General features: G+C 44.3%; 1 protein-coding gene across 1 annotated transcript in view; it reads left to right on the forward strand.

Annotated features, from left to right (window-relative positions):
* TBC1D9 (TBC1 domain family member 9) overlaps positions 1-17,164 on the forward strand; it is a 295,607-nt gene that overhangs the window by 264,819 nt on the left and 13,624 nt on the right. Inside the window, exons 19-20 of the mRNA XM_078676864.1 lie at positions 2,413-2,487; positions 9,255-9,355. Of these exons, the coding sequence (XP_078532990.1) occupies positions 2,413-2,487; positions 9,255-9,355 (176 nt within the window). The remainder of the gene's footprint in view (positions 1-2,412; positions 2,488-9,254; positions 9,356-17,164) is intronic.

Below are 17,164 nucleotides of genomic sequence, written 5' to 3' on the forward strand. Positions count from 1 at the left end.
TGCTCCAGGCCCCCGACTACAGCCGTGAGTTCATCGTCCAGACTGATGCCTCAGACCATGGCATCGGGGCCGTCCTCTCCCAACTGAACCCCGAGGGAGTCGACCAACCAGTGGCCTTCATCAGCAGACGCCTCCTGCCCCGAGAACAGCGCTGGAGCACCATTGAGCGAGAGGCCTTTGCAGTAGTATGGGCCCTCAAGAAGCTCCGGCCTTACCTCTTCGGAACCCACTTCCGGGTACAAACAGATTATCGGCCCCTGCAATGGCTAATGCAAATGCGGGGGGAGAACCCCAAACTATTGCGATGGTCCATCTCCCTGCAGGGGATGGACTTCACTGTGGAGCATCGCCCTGGCCAAGACCACGCCAACGCGGATGGCCTGTCCCGCTTTTTCCGCCTCGACGAGGAGAGTCCACAAGAGGATGGGTGACTCTCCCCGCCTTCAGCTGGGGGGGACGCATGTTGGACAGGCCCCACGAAGGGCTCGCTCCCCCCCCCCGCATGGCAGGGCCCAGACACCGGCTCTCCGGGGGCTACCCGCAGAAGCAACCCGCAACCCGTCCCCTCCGGGACGCCTGCTCCCGGATATCTCTGTGTCACGGGCCCGGGCCCCCGTCAGCCCCTTTGCCCGGCCCAGCCGCCATCTTGGACACTGCACCACGCGGCCGCGTGGCCTCAGCTCGACCCCAACCCTGGGCCCGGCCAGGCCCCGCCATCCCGGCACCACCATCCATCCAGGAGGTGAACGGACCACTTGGCAGGCTAATGGGAGAAAGAAGTGTCGATGGCTCTCCCCCGCCAGGTGCCGATCACCCCCAGCCTCCCCGGGCGCTGGCTCCACCCCCCTGCTGGGTGTCTGGACTCCCTCATCCCGGACCTCCCGACCTCCCAGTGCGAGGGTCCGGACATCAAAGGGCGCCAGACCTATAACCGAGGCAGCCCCAGAGCAGGAAGGCAGTTGTATCCTGGAGTCGAGAGACACGGAGAAGAACTCATCCTTGACGGACTGCTGGCGCTGCCGCAGCCCTGCCTTGTGAACTATCGTCCTGCCTGCTGGCGCTGCCGCGGCCTTCTGCAACCTTCATCCTCGTGGGACCTGCTGGCGCTGCCGCGGCCCGTTGTAACTTTCATCCTCGTGGGACCTGCTGGCGCTGCCGCGGCCCGGTGTAACCGTCATCCTCGTTGGGACCTGCTGGCGCTGCCGCGGCCCGTTGCCACCTACGATCCCTTCGGGACCTGCTGGCGCTGCCGCGGTCCGACCTGTCCGACCGCCGAGCTCGAGGATTGTGAGCTACTGCCGTTTCACCTCAGTACCCGTAGGTACCAAGACTGTCCCGCTACCCCCTTTCCCTACTAGAGACTAGAATTGAGAGGATCATCGTGTCCTGATCTCCTTGTATCGTACTACCTTACTTCAAGAACTGCCTATAAAAGGTGTTAACCTGATCTTCGTGTGGTGTCCATCTGTGGGGGGGAAGTTACTTGTCTGTACGATCGCTGGAGACGGCCCTCACCGGAGGCCTCTCCCCTTGTGCTCGGCCGACCCTCCCGGTCCCTGTCTAACAATACTTTATCTTCATAATACATATATAATTAATACATCTTTATCTTATCAGGATATTGTAATACAATAGGTTCCATTACTTCATAATTATTTATTTCATCTGTTCATTGTCCAACAGTCGTCTCATATTTTTGGTCATCTGCTCTATCAAGGCTTCATCTCTTCTCAGTAGTTCACATTCAGATTTTCAGTGTCCACATTAATCACCAAGCGATATGTTCATGGAAATTTGATTCTTGCACTCCTTTCAGACTTTTAAGTTTATTGGAAGAGATGTGTGCTTCTGGTAATCTCATAAATATATTGATTCACTTCTTTGTGCATTTCCTGTCTTTTGTTAGCCAATCAAGCACATGACGTGGCTCTCTGAGTTCAGTCGCAGCTCGCTAGAAAAGACTTGCATGTAACCTTAACAGTCGTCACCTCCATATATGTCACCTGTCAATCATCCTCATCTACAGCTGCTCCGTAATGGCCAAGTACAACTATGCTGAACTCTCGCATTCCATCTCTGAGCTCTAATCCCATCGTTGTCATCTTGCCTCCAACTGGAGTCACTTGACTAAGCTGTCTTTACTTCCCCCTAAAACATCCCATCTCTGCCACATCCCACAATTCCTGCATAGAAGCATCTGTCACCCTCTTACTACCCACTATTACCTACAACACCTCATCTGTGTATGCAGTTCTTTTTTCTTCCTCTTCACTTTTGCCTGAGCACCTGTCCATGAGATTGAAATGAAGCACAACACCTTAGTATTTGTGGTTTGAAGATATCTTTTGCTGCTGTTTTTGACAATGTTTTCTTTATCATTATTTATTCCCTTATTCAAATGTTGATCCACAGTCATTGGACTGGAAGCCAGAAATAAACAAGGAGTAGAAGAGGGATTTGTTGCAGTGAGCATCAAGACCAACAAAGGTAGAGTCATCTAAATATAAAACTGATACATTTTGTGTCTCTTTCTTCTTTACTGTTTGTCTTCAATGTAGCAACTCAACCTTTATCGAATGCTCAGTTTTATGTTGCATGTTTTCTGTAGTGCATAATTGCCATATTTTATGGTCTTTAGTCATGTGTGAGAGTTTGCATTGATTCTCATATATTATGCATTCCGAGTATTAAGTATTTCATTTAGGTTGGGCGTTTTGTCAAAGACATTTAGAAAGGCGAAACTGTAATTGCTGTAAACTGGCGTCACTTCTCTATCTTTCCTCTCTTGCTTTGAATGTTTTATATCTAAACTGGCAGATCCTAAATCCCTCTCTACCTCGGAGAGGAAAATAATTTCATGACAGGTGGTGGTTATATGTTTAGTTACTTATTTTTTTAGGAGTAAGAGCGTGTTTTAACCCCGAATCCCTAGACTGATTCCAGACTACTCATACCTTGCATCTCAGGCTTGGTATTTTGTGACGATTCTATAATCCTAACTTTCCAAGATTAAGCGAACTCTGAGCAATGGCATACGTTTCATTAAAAGGATTGCCACTGTTCTCAATTTAGTCCGCGTAAAAATCAGTACAGGCCTTTTTAACCAACTTATGATAGACTTTAATGGCCATCATGTAATTCTTCATAACCGTAGTGTTCTAAGATTTCCTCAAGGTGCTTCCAAGCCCCCTGCTTCGCTTTTTTTCCTCAATCAGTGTTGCATCGAACAAGAGGCAGAGCATTTCTTGTTCTGCCTACTAGTTTGCAGAGGAATCAAATAATTCACAACAGATACTAACCAAGAGTTGGTCTTCAGTACAGCTGATTCGATATTAGAGTTATACTTAGGAATAGTTTCCTGGATCTGTTTATAAAAGCTCTTGATGTCTAATTTGTGCCATTGCCTTCCATTATATGTTTTGACCTCTGCCTTACCCGAGATGCTTTGGATTATCAATTTTATCAGGACCATATAGTGGTCCAACCATGCAACCGGTAAAGGAGTGGGTACCCGCAGGTTAGTTAGGTTCGAAAAGATAGGGCAGGAGCAACTCTTCTGCTACGATGAATGAGCATCTCCCCCCCCGCCAGCCCCTTCAAAAGTGGCCCATCAGGTAAGAGCAGTAGGGTGAGGTGGGGAGGGAGTCGACAGACGAAGAATTAAAATTAAATGTAAAAGGCGGGCACAAGGTAAGTTGTTTTCTTTTTTTAAATTTAATTTTAGCTTGTAATCATCTGTGGACTCCCTCCCCATCCCGCCCCACCGCTTTTACCTTCATAGGTTACTCCTGTCAAAAACAAGAAAAATAAAACGGGGTTAAAACCTGTTTTATTATTGTTTATTTTTCTTCTGTGTGCCGAGTCTTGGGGCGGGGCCAGGTGGGTAACAATACTGAAGAGGGAGTGGTGGGCCCTGCCTTCATTGAGTATGGCAGTTTGGCCGGGTGTCTCAGGCAGGCCAACCTGTCATGCGCACTGAAGCTCTCCCCAACCAGAGCTGGAGTTGGAGAGAGCAGGCACAGGCTCTCAGTCTGTCAGGGAGCGCAAATTCATGGCACACATATCAATCCTGAAGCTGCTGTCCTGCATGAAAGGTGCTTCAGGATTGGTTGCAGGGCAGTCTGGGAGCCTGTGCCTGCCTGCAGTGGAGCCAGAAGAGGGCAATGCTGGAGGGCGGCAGGTAATTTCTTTATTCTTTTTCCTTTTTTTATTTTTATTTTATTTCTCAAAGGGGAAGAAACTGAGGCGGTTAATAATAAGGGACGATCTCTAGAGGATACAATTCAGTTCATGACATACCTTTCAAGTGGCTAGCTGAATTCACCCATTGCTTGAATATCAAGGTTTCTGAATGATCCTACATTGCTAACACTTGTAAACTATTTACCTGGTTGCAAAGCCAGCAAGTTAAAATTGCCTACAGTTGTGGCTGGATTGTTTTCTCCTGTCAATGGCTTGACTAATTCTCTAAGACACAGCTTTCCAAACTTTTCATGTTGGTGACACACTTTTTCGACATGCATCATTTTGGAACACGGAAAGGCAGTGTAGCGAGCGAGCCCGAACCACCTAAAGGGTGTTCAGGGGGTTCTCCCCAGTGAACATTTTGAAAAAAAAGGGGGCAAATGGTGCATTTTCATACAAATTTGAGAACGCAGGAAGGTTAATAAAGCAATTGTGAATCTGTTCTAACAAAGACAGTGATTGGCAAAACTGGGTGTTAGGTTTGTGCCTGAAACAAGAATATAATCATGCACCCTTAAAAGTTGCCCCATCTAGCCATTCGCTCTTCTCCCCAAAAGTTTACTTACCCAAATGATATAAAGGCTTTTTGCCCTTACTAAACTATGCTCTTGTACACGTCTGTACAGCCATGGACCTACTTTTTTAACCCCCTTCGCTCCTACACAGCATTGTGCTCTCTAATATGCAGGTAGACCTGTAAAATTATTGTTCTTACCCCCATCGAGGTCTATATCCTCATGCCAACATGTACAGCCCTTAAGTTAAGTTATGTCCTAAGAATACAGAACATGCTGTGGAAGTAGTAAATAAGCAGACAGAGCAACAAGAGGTTTATTCAATGTATAAAACATTTAAACTCAATCCTGCTATTTGTATTGAAATAAGTAAAGCAGGCCTGGGAAGGTACTGTGTGCTTTGCAATGGCAGTGTCACAGCGACAGAGAGGGTTTTTGTAACTTACTATTTGAGTAGGTAATATAAAACCTTTTCATGATCTGCAATATTTATGTTTTGAAAAAAATTATAAGGTTGTGTTAAGTGCAACTGTATCTCCATTTTAACCGTACCTTTGGGGTGTCCTATGACATAAGTAAGAGACAGAGTCCTGTATTTTTCTGAGCATGCTCTTTCACAGTTTCATCGATGAACACAACTCACAACATGGTAATGGTCCTGGCCACTGGTGGAGGAGTGTGGCTCAATGGTTAGAGCGGCAGACCCTGATGCAGAGTTCTGGCCCGGGACCAGGGTTCAATTCCTGCCTCGGCGGGTCTTGGGCTCAATTTCCTCGGACCTGACAATTCTCGCCTCGGTGCCTATCCTAATCATGGGCCCCACGCTGCAACTCTGGGCATTAGCTTGCTTAACCTCCACATCAGCCCCAACAGCGCTAGGATGCCTGGCTTCACCCTGGGGGTGCCCAGGAGTGGACACTTCACAGGGAAAGCCAGGAAGGGTTCCACAGTGGTATGAGTAATAGCGCCAGGAAACCGCTTGGTGGCAGTGCACGCTACAAATACCTTGACATTTACAAAGAAGCAGCAGACCCTAGATCTGCACTTGTAAAGAAAGGCTGAAAGAAATGAGGCGAGAAGTAGGGAACTTCTCTGCTTTTTGTTGCTTGTGCACAGGAGAGGTTGGAGAGTCAGCAAGGTACATTTTGGTGAGTGTAAGCGAGGTTTGCTATTAACATTCTCGTCTTTCGTTGGCTGGAAGGACAGACACCTGTTCAGCCCTATGTGCTTCGATTGAATGTCCGAGGAGTAACCAGAACCCCGATCTGCTCGCTGCTGGGGACTGTCCGATGAAAGTGTGTTAAGAGCCCCGGCATCTTGTACTGCACACCCATGGAGCGGGCTCCATTTCACTGGCAATCTGCCAACACCAGACTGGTGCCAGCAGCAAAGATCAAGACCTTGCATCAATTGATTGTTTGTAGTGAGTGTGGGAGCTGATAAAATCCATGGGGACCCATCAGCTGAAGATTCTTAGGCTCAGACTGATAATCAACATGTACAACACTCTTGTAAATACCAGACAGAGCCCCACCACACCAACCCCTATGTTAACAAAATTAGGTACATTTAAATCCTGCCTTACAACATGGACAGATGCACAGGAAGTCTTAAAATTCAACCAATGAGAGAACACCCACAATCTGGAGCGACATCCCTGTATCCATCAGGACCATCCCACCATACCCCGACTGAGGAAAGAGGTGAAGATATGTCTCTTTAAGAACACTACATCCCAAAAAGTGGCAGGACTAGCGACAGTACTAATCAGCATATGCTGATGTCAATATACTTTCTTATAGTAGGAATGCTACTGCTTTGTAAAGGATAGGTATGATGGTTGCTCTAACATCCGCCTTCCCAGAGTGCACTTTTAGTCCCATGGCATCCACCCCTCAGTCCATGATTTCCCTTCCCTCGCCATGAGACGGTTGGCCTCTGCCACCCCAAGTTTGTAGGTTGGGCCATTCATATAACTACCTTGGCCGGCGTTTCGTGCAGCGCCTGGCTTTCCTACATTGATCTTTGGGTGTATTACTACTTTTGTATACTGGCCCGGCACGTCTTTACTTGTAGGTCAAGTCGGTGTCCTCATCTTCTTTGCCATTGGACTGCATGGGCCCCTACACCACGAAGTTGGCGTGAATTTTGTGCTCGCAGCCGCTAACCAGCAGCTGAAGTACTGCACACGGTGTTAGAAGGAAGTGTGCAGCAGGTCGGTCAGGCCAGCCGAAGGCTCGATGTGCATGGTGCAGGGGCTTACAGACAGCGGAGCCTGGTGGCCACCTGATTGTTCTCCGGGCCCACTGTTTCCTCCTCGTTCCCGGGCTAACACTCCTGCCGGGAATGGCTCTGCGGACTAAAGTGCGCATGTGCCACGCGCACACATGCTCGCCTGACAGTCTTCCTCTCCTTTCTCCACGTACGTCTGGCATACGAACTGCGCAGTACCAGTGTCATCCCGCGACACACCCACCATTTGTACGTGACACAGTACCGTGTCGCGACAGAGTTTGGAAAGCTTTGCTCTAAGAACTGCAGGACGTCAGTCAAAAGCCTCTAGAGCAATGTGGTTTGTAGACTGATTCTAACTTCCCAGGCAGTTACTTCAATGGAGAAAAGCTAGCAAATGAAATAGGTTTAGTTGCAATTTGTTTTTATTTTGCCTCTAATGCCACTCCTCTGCCCTGTGTGCCTTTTCTGTTGATGTGATGGGTATTCCGGCATTATGACATTGATGTCAATAACTGACCGTTCGTTAGCCAATGTTTGTGTGATCGCTAAAATATCTATATCGCCTTCTTCAAGGAGGCAGTAGAGTTCATGGGCCTGAGCAGTGCCGGTTTTAGAGTGGTGCGACAAGTACTGCTACACTGGGTGTCGAGCTCAAAGGGTGCTTTAATCTAAAATATCTGATCGCGTTAAAAGCACATTCTGCAAAGTTCCTTGTGTGTGCAGCAATTTTGTGGAAATAATAAACATCTCATGATAACTCGGATTATTAATGTAGCTGCTGGAGGAATCTGAGTTTTGTCTCATCATAAAGTGGCGCAGAGGGTTAATGTGCTTTAGTTTTATTTAGATAGCTTAATTGGTTAGTGCTTTTGTTGTAACCATCGCTCTGTAAGTAAAGCCAACCATAAACCGTTACCTTTTAAACTCCGAGTTTGTGCTTCTCTAGATCAAACACTCTTATAAAATGTGACTCCTACACCTTGAAGTCATTTTGTTTATTTAACATTTCCTGTACATTGATTTGCACACTTGTATGTCTCATAGGTTCTGTAATAAAGTGTCTGTGATGTAAAGTGCTCTGCAACCCAACATTGGCATGAGTTCCCTATGAACATGGGCGGCTCGTCTATTTAAGCGGAGAAGCGTCAAACCGCAAGCTCCAGAGCTGAAAAATAAAACAGTAATAAAGTTTATTTATGACAGTTTTTATTTTTCAGCAACCCATCCTGAACTAAGTGCCCGGACGGGGTGGGACCAGCGCTGCCAAGTGGCAGCAGCAGGGAGGTATGTGTTTTAAAATGCACCTGTCTCTTTGGCTGGTCATCTTGGGATTGCCAGTCAGACGTGCATTTTAAAGTTCTCTATCCTAGCTGTCTTAGACAGCTGGGTTAGAGAAAGCGCAGGCCTCCAGTGCTTTTAGGAGCAGTGAGAGAGGTTGCTCTATCCAATCCTGGCGCTGCTTTCATGAAGTGATAGCAGAACCAGGATTGGGTAGTGCCGTTTCCTCCATCAGGAGCTTCCTGGAAGACACTCGACGGAGGAGGATGTTGCGCTAAGAAGGTAAGTGAATCTATGTTATTATATTTTGTGTGGCCACTTATCCCCCGCCTACCACCCTCGATACGAGCCAGCCGCTACTGGCTATAAATAATCAAATATATGTGCGAGAGGAGCTATGGGCAGAGGTTGGGCACCCTTGGATGGTGGTAGTGAGAGAATCCGTGAAGGAGATCACTGAGGGCGGTTCCGACAAAAGATTGTCGCACTGGGCCCCATCAGCTGTTGATGTGGGGATGGTAATAGAGCTTGATTCAGGTGTACCACGGATACAGCGTAGATGCAGGTTCAAATACAAGGAACAACGTACATGGAAATACATACAAGTTGTATGGCCGGGTATGTTTGCAGGTCACATCTGCTTTAAGAAAGAGTTGCCTGTAATTCCCACGAGGTGGTTGAACCTGAGAGTTCATAAAATTGAAGTTCTGAATTAAAAATTAAATAAATGTTTTCTTCTAGTAGTATATAGCAAATCTGGAAAAAGCGAAACTAATCCCATACATATTAAACGTCGGCTATTTAGTTAGTTTCAAGAAACTTTATCACTTGGTAGTATTTACAAATAAAACATAGACTTACGTCAGATATCATGCAATGGAAACCAGTTGACAGATACTTCTGAAAACCCAAATAATTCAGATCTTACTCTGTGATCTGCGAGCTACTTTACAGAGCTGTTTTTGTACTCCTTTTTAATAGGTAAGAAGACAAATGGCCAAGAAAATCGCAATTACCTACGAATGTGGGCTCAAGAGAAGGCAAAATCAGGAGCTGCAAATGCTTTACCAAAATTAAACCAGGTAATCTTGTATTTCTTTATTTGGGTGTTTTGTAAAGCCTGTGTTGTCACGTTACCATAACTTCAGAGTGCTGAGATACATAGAAAGAAAAAGAGTAAACAGTAAAACGGATATGCAAGAGTTCACCAGGATGGGAATACTACTGTCCACTATCCTACAATTGTAGGCCCAGGAGTGGAGATTTCAATATAAATGATTTAGTGAATCTTCTGTTTGTAGAAGATCCCTGAATCAGAAGTAGTTCGTTTTAGCTCTGGGAATCCAGAGTGTTCCATAAATGGAATGATTTTATCAAGTGCATGGATGCCCCTAGTGTTTCCTGGGAGTGGATTGCCTACCTAATTACCTACCTAATCCTGAATTAACCTAGTCAGCATAATATATTAACTGTCAAAACCTTTTATTTTTAAATTTTTATTTAGTTGATTCTGCATATATCAACATTCAAAATGCAGAATCAATCACAAAATATGAAGAAAAGAACCAAGTGCAAGGACACAACATAATGGAGAAAAAAAACAAGAGTGGCGGATGAACTAGAGTGCTGAGAATATTGAATCCTACCATACACATACAGGCAATTTTCGCAAAACATCTTATATCAAAATCTAAAATGACCATCCTATTAACATTTGAAGAAATAGTTTTATATTTTTTTCACGCCTAACAGTATACATTGGAAAGATAGAAGTAGGGAAAATGTACAGAAAAGTTTCTTCTGCGTCTCTTAGAGCCAGGCCTTAACCATTATGCGAGGACTTCAGTCCCATTCATGTACAGACCCTGAATTTGGATCCAATAGAAGAAGGCTTTGTCGCGAGCCGCAAAGGTCTGAAAATGGGCTGATAAAGGCCTATTTCAACTTTTCCTCTTCCCCCTTCTTGCTGATCCGGAACAAAGCTATTGCGTTGCACTTTGATTACTCTGTGTAGTCGACATGCTAAATTTATAATTATTTTCCAATGGGAAAGTTCTATGTATGTTTTTTTTATTGCAGTATAAATACTTGGGGAAATGTCCTTTCCTGAAATTCTGTACAATGAAGTCAGTGGTTGTGAGCCATTCTTTCATTAGATTGTTCTTAAGTGCTTTAATCTATAGTTTCCTTCACCAGTTTTATCCTGCAGCCGGGACGATATCTTAGTCATCAAGGAGACTTGCACGTCTGACAACACGAGCTTAGCAAAATTAGTGCAACCTAGACCTCTTCTATCATGGATTTTCTCTATCTCAGTTTATTTCCTGTAAACTTTGACAGTTTTTTTTACCATTGTTATTTTGCTCCTCTTTATGCTGCCTCTTTGATTGTGGCTGCTTTGAATTGCAAGCACTACAAATAGGATGAGTTTACCTGATAACCCCTTTTGCTTGACTCTTTTTATCAATATCCATTAAATAGATTTCTCATCACACACGTTTTAAGGGACACGATAGTTGAATCCTTCTTTTAGCACCTTCTTATGTGCAGACCTGAACCGTTTACGGAAGAATGTGAAATACTTGCACCTTGTGAATAACTGACTTCCCTCACATCGACTTGTCACTCCTATTCTATTGTGGCATTGATAGATTTGAATAGCAAAGGGGGAAGGTAGTCTTAGATGGGCTAGATAGGACCTGCAGATCTTTCACAAACTAAGGCTTCCTCTCACAGTTCTTCTCTGGATAGATGTTTGTCCACAATTTACGCTGGAGTTGCTGCTTTATGAACTGTTGAGCCATTTTTTTTTAAATCTCTCCCAAAAATCTTTCGGCTTCCTTTTTTCCTTTCTTGACATTGATTTTGTCTGCGAATAAACTCGTTTGTAAGGAAGGAATCTGGGATCCCCTCACTCTCGGTGGTCCTTTCTTGCCTCTATGAAGCGGTTACTATTCTGTGTCAGTAAAGCACATGACATTGTGGCAATTATTTGTAATGTAGGCGATAGTGCTCCTAGCAGGGTCTTTTGACACTCTTTACTTCCTTCGCTTGCACCATTTTGGGTAATGTTCCTGCATTATCAGGATATTTTGCTTACCCAAAGTGGAGTATCTTTTTTGGGGAGTGCTGATCCTCCCTCCAAGACGGGCATTCAAAGGAAGCAGATAGCCTACCTGGATCTGCTATAACTTCTTCAAAACATATTGGCGCGCCACAACGTTTATAAGATGCATATTTCTCTATCACAGCCCTGAAGAGTTACAGCCCCCACACGGTGTGACGAAACACGTGTCGGCTAATTGTTCTCGTATGTACTGATCAACACTGAACCATTAAATATATACACTCTACGATGCTGGACTCCGACCTCATATATTGAACTTTCACCAAGAATTATTGGGTTCTCACTTGAGAACTATATTACATATATAAGTGTGCACAGGACATTCTTTGCATTTGTTTGGTAGGGGATACGTTCTCTATCTTGGCAGGGGCTGTTTTCTGCTGGGTTTGTTCCCCTGACCTGTTTGCACCGTACCAGCTCCATCTACAAAGACTACCCACGTACCAGGTACCCGCTGAGCGCCATTTCTTCCTGACTCCCATCCAAACCCAATCTCTCCTCTTACACCCGGTAGTAATGCACCTTTAACCAGAGGTTCTCGGCAGGGGATGGGACCGACAAATGGTAGGTACTTCCGTGAAGCGAGGCAGCCTGGCATTGTGTGCTAGCGCCATAAAGCAAAACAAGCATTTGCAATGCAATAGGTCTCGAATTTGCGAGAGTTTGAGCTATTGGCATTGAAAATGACAATGCTTTTTATTTATGTGCTACTCATAAGCAGAGACTCTAAGTACAAAGTAGGTGTTTACGCACCGCTTGCAGGTTTTCAAAACACATAAATAAAAAAACATTGTCATTTACAATGCCAATAGCTCAAACTCTTGCAAATGCGAGACCTATTCCATTGTAAATGCTTGTTTTTAACTATTTTGCTGCCTCTCATCCCCGTTTCCACTTGCCTCGTGTGCACTGGAATACAGTCATGAGGAAAGTTTTTTATGTTCTTTGCTGACCTCTTGTGGCTAATATTAATATGATGTTATGTACACATAACTTTTAACTGCATCAGGTCCGTGTGGCTTCTCCTTTCACCCTCCTGTCCATTTTTATTCGTTCCTTCCAATCTCTGCATGGGGCACTACAATCCAAAAACTCAAACGCCCATATTTTGACATTTCTAATTATCAAAGCAATTATATTGCCACGTGGTTATAATTGGTATCGAATGTGTTCTCACATGAGGTCTCTTTGATGTCACAGAATAACCCTTATACAACATCACCTGGCACAACATTGATTCCAAAGAAGATTCCCAAGAAAAACAAGCATTGAAAATGCAATAGGTCTCGCCTTTCATTAAGTTAAAGCCATTTGCTTTGCTATACAATACCATTAGGAAAGCAAATGGCTTTAACTTAATGAAAGGCAAGACCTATTGCATTTTCAATGCTTGTTATCTCTATGACTGTGGCCAAGTCACTAATTACATATTATTGGAAATCTCTAAGCACCCTGTTTCAAGGTTGGCTAAACAAAATTATCAGGGTTATTAATGTAGCAATTCAGACCAGGACGGAAACAAACGTTTCTTGAATTGCAGCGAACTTTTGTTAAAACCTTTTTTTGGGTGTCATTTAATGGGTTCAGTTTTAGTCAATATATGTGAATTGAACTAATTGACATTTTGCCACCTGTTCTGCAGGGGAAACAGCGCTTACGCTACCTTCACAACGCGGTACCATTACAATGTGGTTGTTACAACGACCGCGTTGTTACCACGCATACATTTACATCGCAAGTCATTACTACGACTTGCTGTAGGGGGCGCACTGGTGTTGGATTTGTAATCCAACACCTTCCCTGCTGTTGCACAAACTGAAGCAGGAATAGTAAATAATACTATTCCTAAGTCCAGCGCACCCCGTACAGCAAGTTGTAGTAATGACTTACGATGTAATTGTGTACGTGGTAATAATGCAGTCATTCTAACGACTGTTGTAATGGCTTGCGATGTATTCACATGCGTAGTAACAGTATTTATTCCTACTACAGCGCTTTGGGATAGAATGCCTGTGGATGCATTAAGGAGGGCAGCAGGGACACGGGAGGGGGTTACAACTGTGGGTTCATTGACATTAGAAACTTCCCTTGAGTAGTAGAGAGTGAGTAGTAGAGAGTGGGTAGTAGGGAATGAGCAGCCGCGGCCCGTGGAGGGAGTTCGGTGGAGCAGGGAGGCTTTGCGGGGGAGGGCCAAGGTGGACAGTGGTAAACACCGGAATATGGACAATTGCAGGTAAGTAAACAATGTAAAAAATAAAACGAATTTCATAGCGCTGCATCGCATTTTGCGAGGCATGGTGCGCTACGAAATTCGTTTTATATTTTAAATTGTTTACTTACCTGCTATTGTCCATATTCCGGTGTTTACCACTGTCCACCTTGCCCCTCCCCCGCACCGCCTCCCTGCCCCACCGAACTCCCTCCACGGGCCGCGGCTGGGAGTGAGTAGTAGAGAGTAGTAGAGAGTGAGTAGTATGGAGTAGTAGAGTGAGTAATAGAGAGCAGAGAGTAGTAGAGAGTGAGTAGTAGAGAGTGAGTAGTAGAGAGTGAGTAGTAGAGAGTGAGTAGTAGAGAGTGAGTAGTAGAGAGTGAGTAGTAGAGAGTGAGTAGTAGAGAGTGAGTAGTAGAGAGTTAGTAGTAGAGAGTTAGTAGTAGAGTAGTAGTAGAGTAGTAGTAGTAGAGTGAGTAGTAGTAGAGTGAATAGTAGTAGTGTGAGTAGTAGTGTAGTAGAGTGTGTAGTAGAGTATGTAGTAGAAAGAGTAGTAGTAGAGTGAGTAGTAGTAGAGTGAGTAGTCAATCAATCAAAAACATCTTTATTCGATTCATAGAATCATAAAAGAGCAAACAAGTTAAAAAAAAGTACATTATATCAATCTAGTACAATAGACCTCAAGAATTCCTGCATTTAAAACAACCTGAAGGGGTTTTACAGATGTTTACAATTGTATTCACACGAGTTCGAGGATCTTTACTACAGTGCAAAATACAAAAGGCATATTTGAAAGGTAAAACTACAATATATAAATAAAATACTAAAGTGCTTTAATGGCTAACTACAATTTCGGAATGTAAAAACTTGACCCTTTAACCTTTATATTAAAATCAGTTAGATAAATAAATACAAGTCTACTTTTCATCGAGAACTTCAATATAAAGTGCAATGTGCAAGTGCAAAAAAATATCCAACAGATTATTCCAGCAGTACAAGATTGTATTCTAAAGTGCTCTAGTGTAAGTAGGTAACTAAAACTTAAATCCTTTCTTCATTCTCATAAAATTGATAGCCAACAGGAATCTACTAATACCAAATACAATGAGTTGTGTATTATCAGTCTTTAGGATACGTAGCATATCGTTATACTTCCTAATGCCCAGTTTCCTCCCCAACGGTTTTATCCACTTTCTTCTAGCATTAAAATAGGTTGGACAGAAAAAAAGGACATGTGCTACGTCCTCCAACTCACCTAAGTGGCACATTTTACACATACTATCTTCTTCACTCTTCTGAGGCCTTTCCCATTTGGATGTAAATGTTCCAACTCGGAGGATACCGTACCTGAATTTCAGGTAGAGTATTTTCGCGAGTGGTGGTTCAATCTGATCTAAAAATGATTCGAAGCAGGGAGTTGGCTTAAACATTAGAAATTCAGTTGTTACCATGTCCACAATTCAAAGTGACTTTACGTGAAATAAAGTTCCAATAAACATTTTTTAGTTCCCTTTTAGATTCAATGGTCAGCGCACCAGGATCAGTCCAAAATTTACTTAGGCCCAAATCCAAGAGCCATCTACAGACATTAGCCAACCAAGGGAAACTGACATGGATATCCAATGCAAGTAATTCTCCCAATGTCTGCCTGTAAATGAAAAGTTCCTCAGTAACCCATATCCTTATCCAGTAAGATAGTGTAATCCAAACCGCCCTATGTTCAATGCGTTTTAGCCCCAAATCATAGGTGTAAGGAATCAGTGGGGTATTTTGGGGAAGAGGGACCATTCCTCTTAAAGCCCTATTTTCTCCCACAGTTAGTATAGAGAGCTGTTCTCCTCCCCACAATTCAGAGCCATACAAAGCGGCTGTTTGCGCTCTGGATTTATAAACCTCCAGTGCAGGTGTAATAGCCTTTATTCTAGTGGCATGAAGTTTTTTCACAATGGGTGCTGCATATTGCGTTAAGATAGTCCTAGATGTGGGGATGCCATGAAAGGGTAGAATCTATAGTGACCCCCAGGTAAACAAATGTGTTGACTCTCTCTAAATTAGCGCCATTCAGCATGTTACTCTTAAAACTTTTATGTGGCCTGATTGCCATATATTTTGTTTTTACAGGATTTATTTCCAGGCCTTTTAATTTGCAGTACACATCAAGTTTGTTCAATACATTTTGCAATCCCCTGGGTGTCTGTGAGAGCAAAATAGTGTCATCTGCAAATGTCAAGGCACATATATGGATACCACCCAGCTTTGGGGAATCATAGTTTGTTTTTTGCAAAAACTCAACCATGTCATTGACATAAAGGAGGAACAAGGTGGGAGCCAGGACACACCCCTGGCATACCCCCCTCCCAACCGGTATTTTCTCCATAAGCTCCCCACCTTTCCACCAACGCACCTTAGCAAAATTATCTTTGTGAAGTCTAATAAGCTGCACCAGTATGTTTCTTGGAACCCCTTGTTTCAATAGGTTTACCCAACACAGGTCTCTAGGAATTGAGTCGAAAGCAGCCTTTAATTCAATAAATGCCACGTACAGATTGCCTTGTCTTAGTTTGGTGTATTTCCAGGCTATAGTCTGTAACCTAAATACCTGTCAATGGTACTGGTTATTTTCCTGAAACCTGCCTGGCAAGTTGACAAAATACTGTTATCGACTATCCATTCGTTTAGCTTTTCCAGTAACTGTTTAGAATAGACCTTTTGGGTGATATCTATTAGATTGATGGGTCTATAATTTGTGGGATCGTCTCTATTACCCTTCTTATATATTGGGACGAGAGTGAGTAGTAGTAGAGTGAGTAGTAGTGTAGCAGAGAGTAGTAGAGTGAGTAGTAGAGAGTGAGTAGTAGAGAGAGTGAGTAGTACAGTAAGTAGTACAGTGAGTAGTAGAGAGAGTAGTAGAGAGAGAGTAGTAGAGAGAGAGTAGTAGAGAGAGAGTAGTAGAGAGCGTGAGTACTAGGAGAGTGAGTAGTAGGAGAGTGAGTAGTAGGGGAATGAGTAGTAGGGGAATGAGTAGTAGAGTTTGAGTAGTAGAGAGTGTGAGTAGTAGAGAGTGAGTAGTAGAGAGTGAGTAGTAGGAGAGTGAGTAGTAGGAGAGTGAGTAGTAGGGGAATGAGTAGTAGAGAGTGAGTAGTAGAGTGAGAGTAGTAGAGTGAGAGTGGTAGGGAGTGAGTAGTAGGGAGTGAGTAGTAGGGAGTGATTAGTAGAGAGTTGATGGTGTCTGCGGGTGGCGTTCTTGAGGGCCGTGTGGCTGTCTGCTGATCGTTCGCGGAGCCAGTTCTTCTCCAGTTTCCGGCAGGTATGCTTGGAGGCCTGGAGGTCTTCAGTGAACCAGGTGGCTTTCTTGCTGGTGTGGCTGTTGTAGGGTGTCTTGAGTGGGGCAAGGGTGTTGGCGCAGTCTGTCGAAGGTTGAGGGCGGCGGTGTCGGGTTCGGTGGGGTCGGCTGGTTGGCTCTGGGTGAGGGCAGTAGCTAGCTCCTCTTCGGTGACTTTTCCCCAGCAGCGACGAGGCATCTGTTGTGTGCGGCGATGTGCGGTGGGCTTCCTG

The sequence above is a fragment of the Lissotriton helveticus genome, chromosome 2_1 (genome assembly GCF_964261635.1).
Source record: "Lissotriton helveticus chromosome 2_1, aLisHel1.1, whole genome shotgun sequence".
NCBI classification, from domain to species: domain Eukaryota; kingdom Metazoa; phylum Chordata; class Amphibia; order Caudata; family Salamandridae; genus Lissotriton; species Lissotriton helveticus.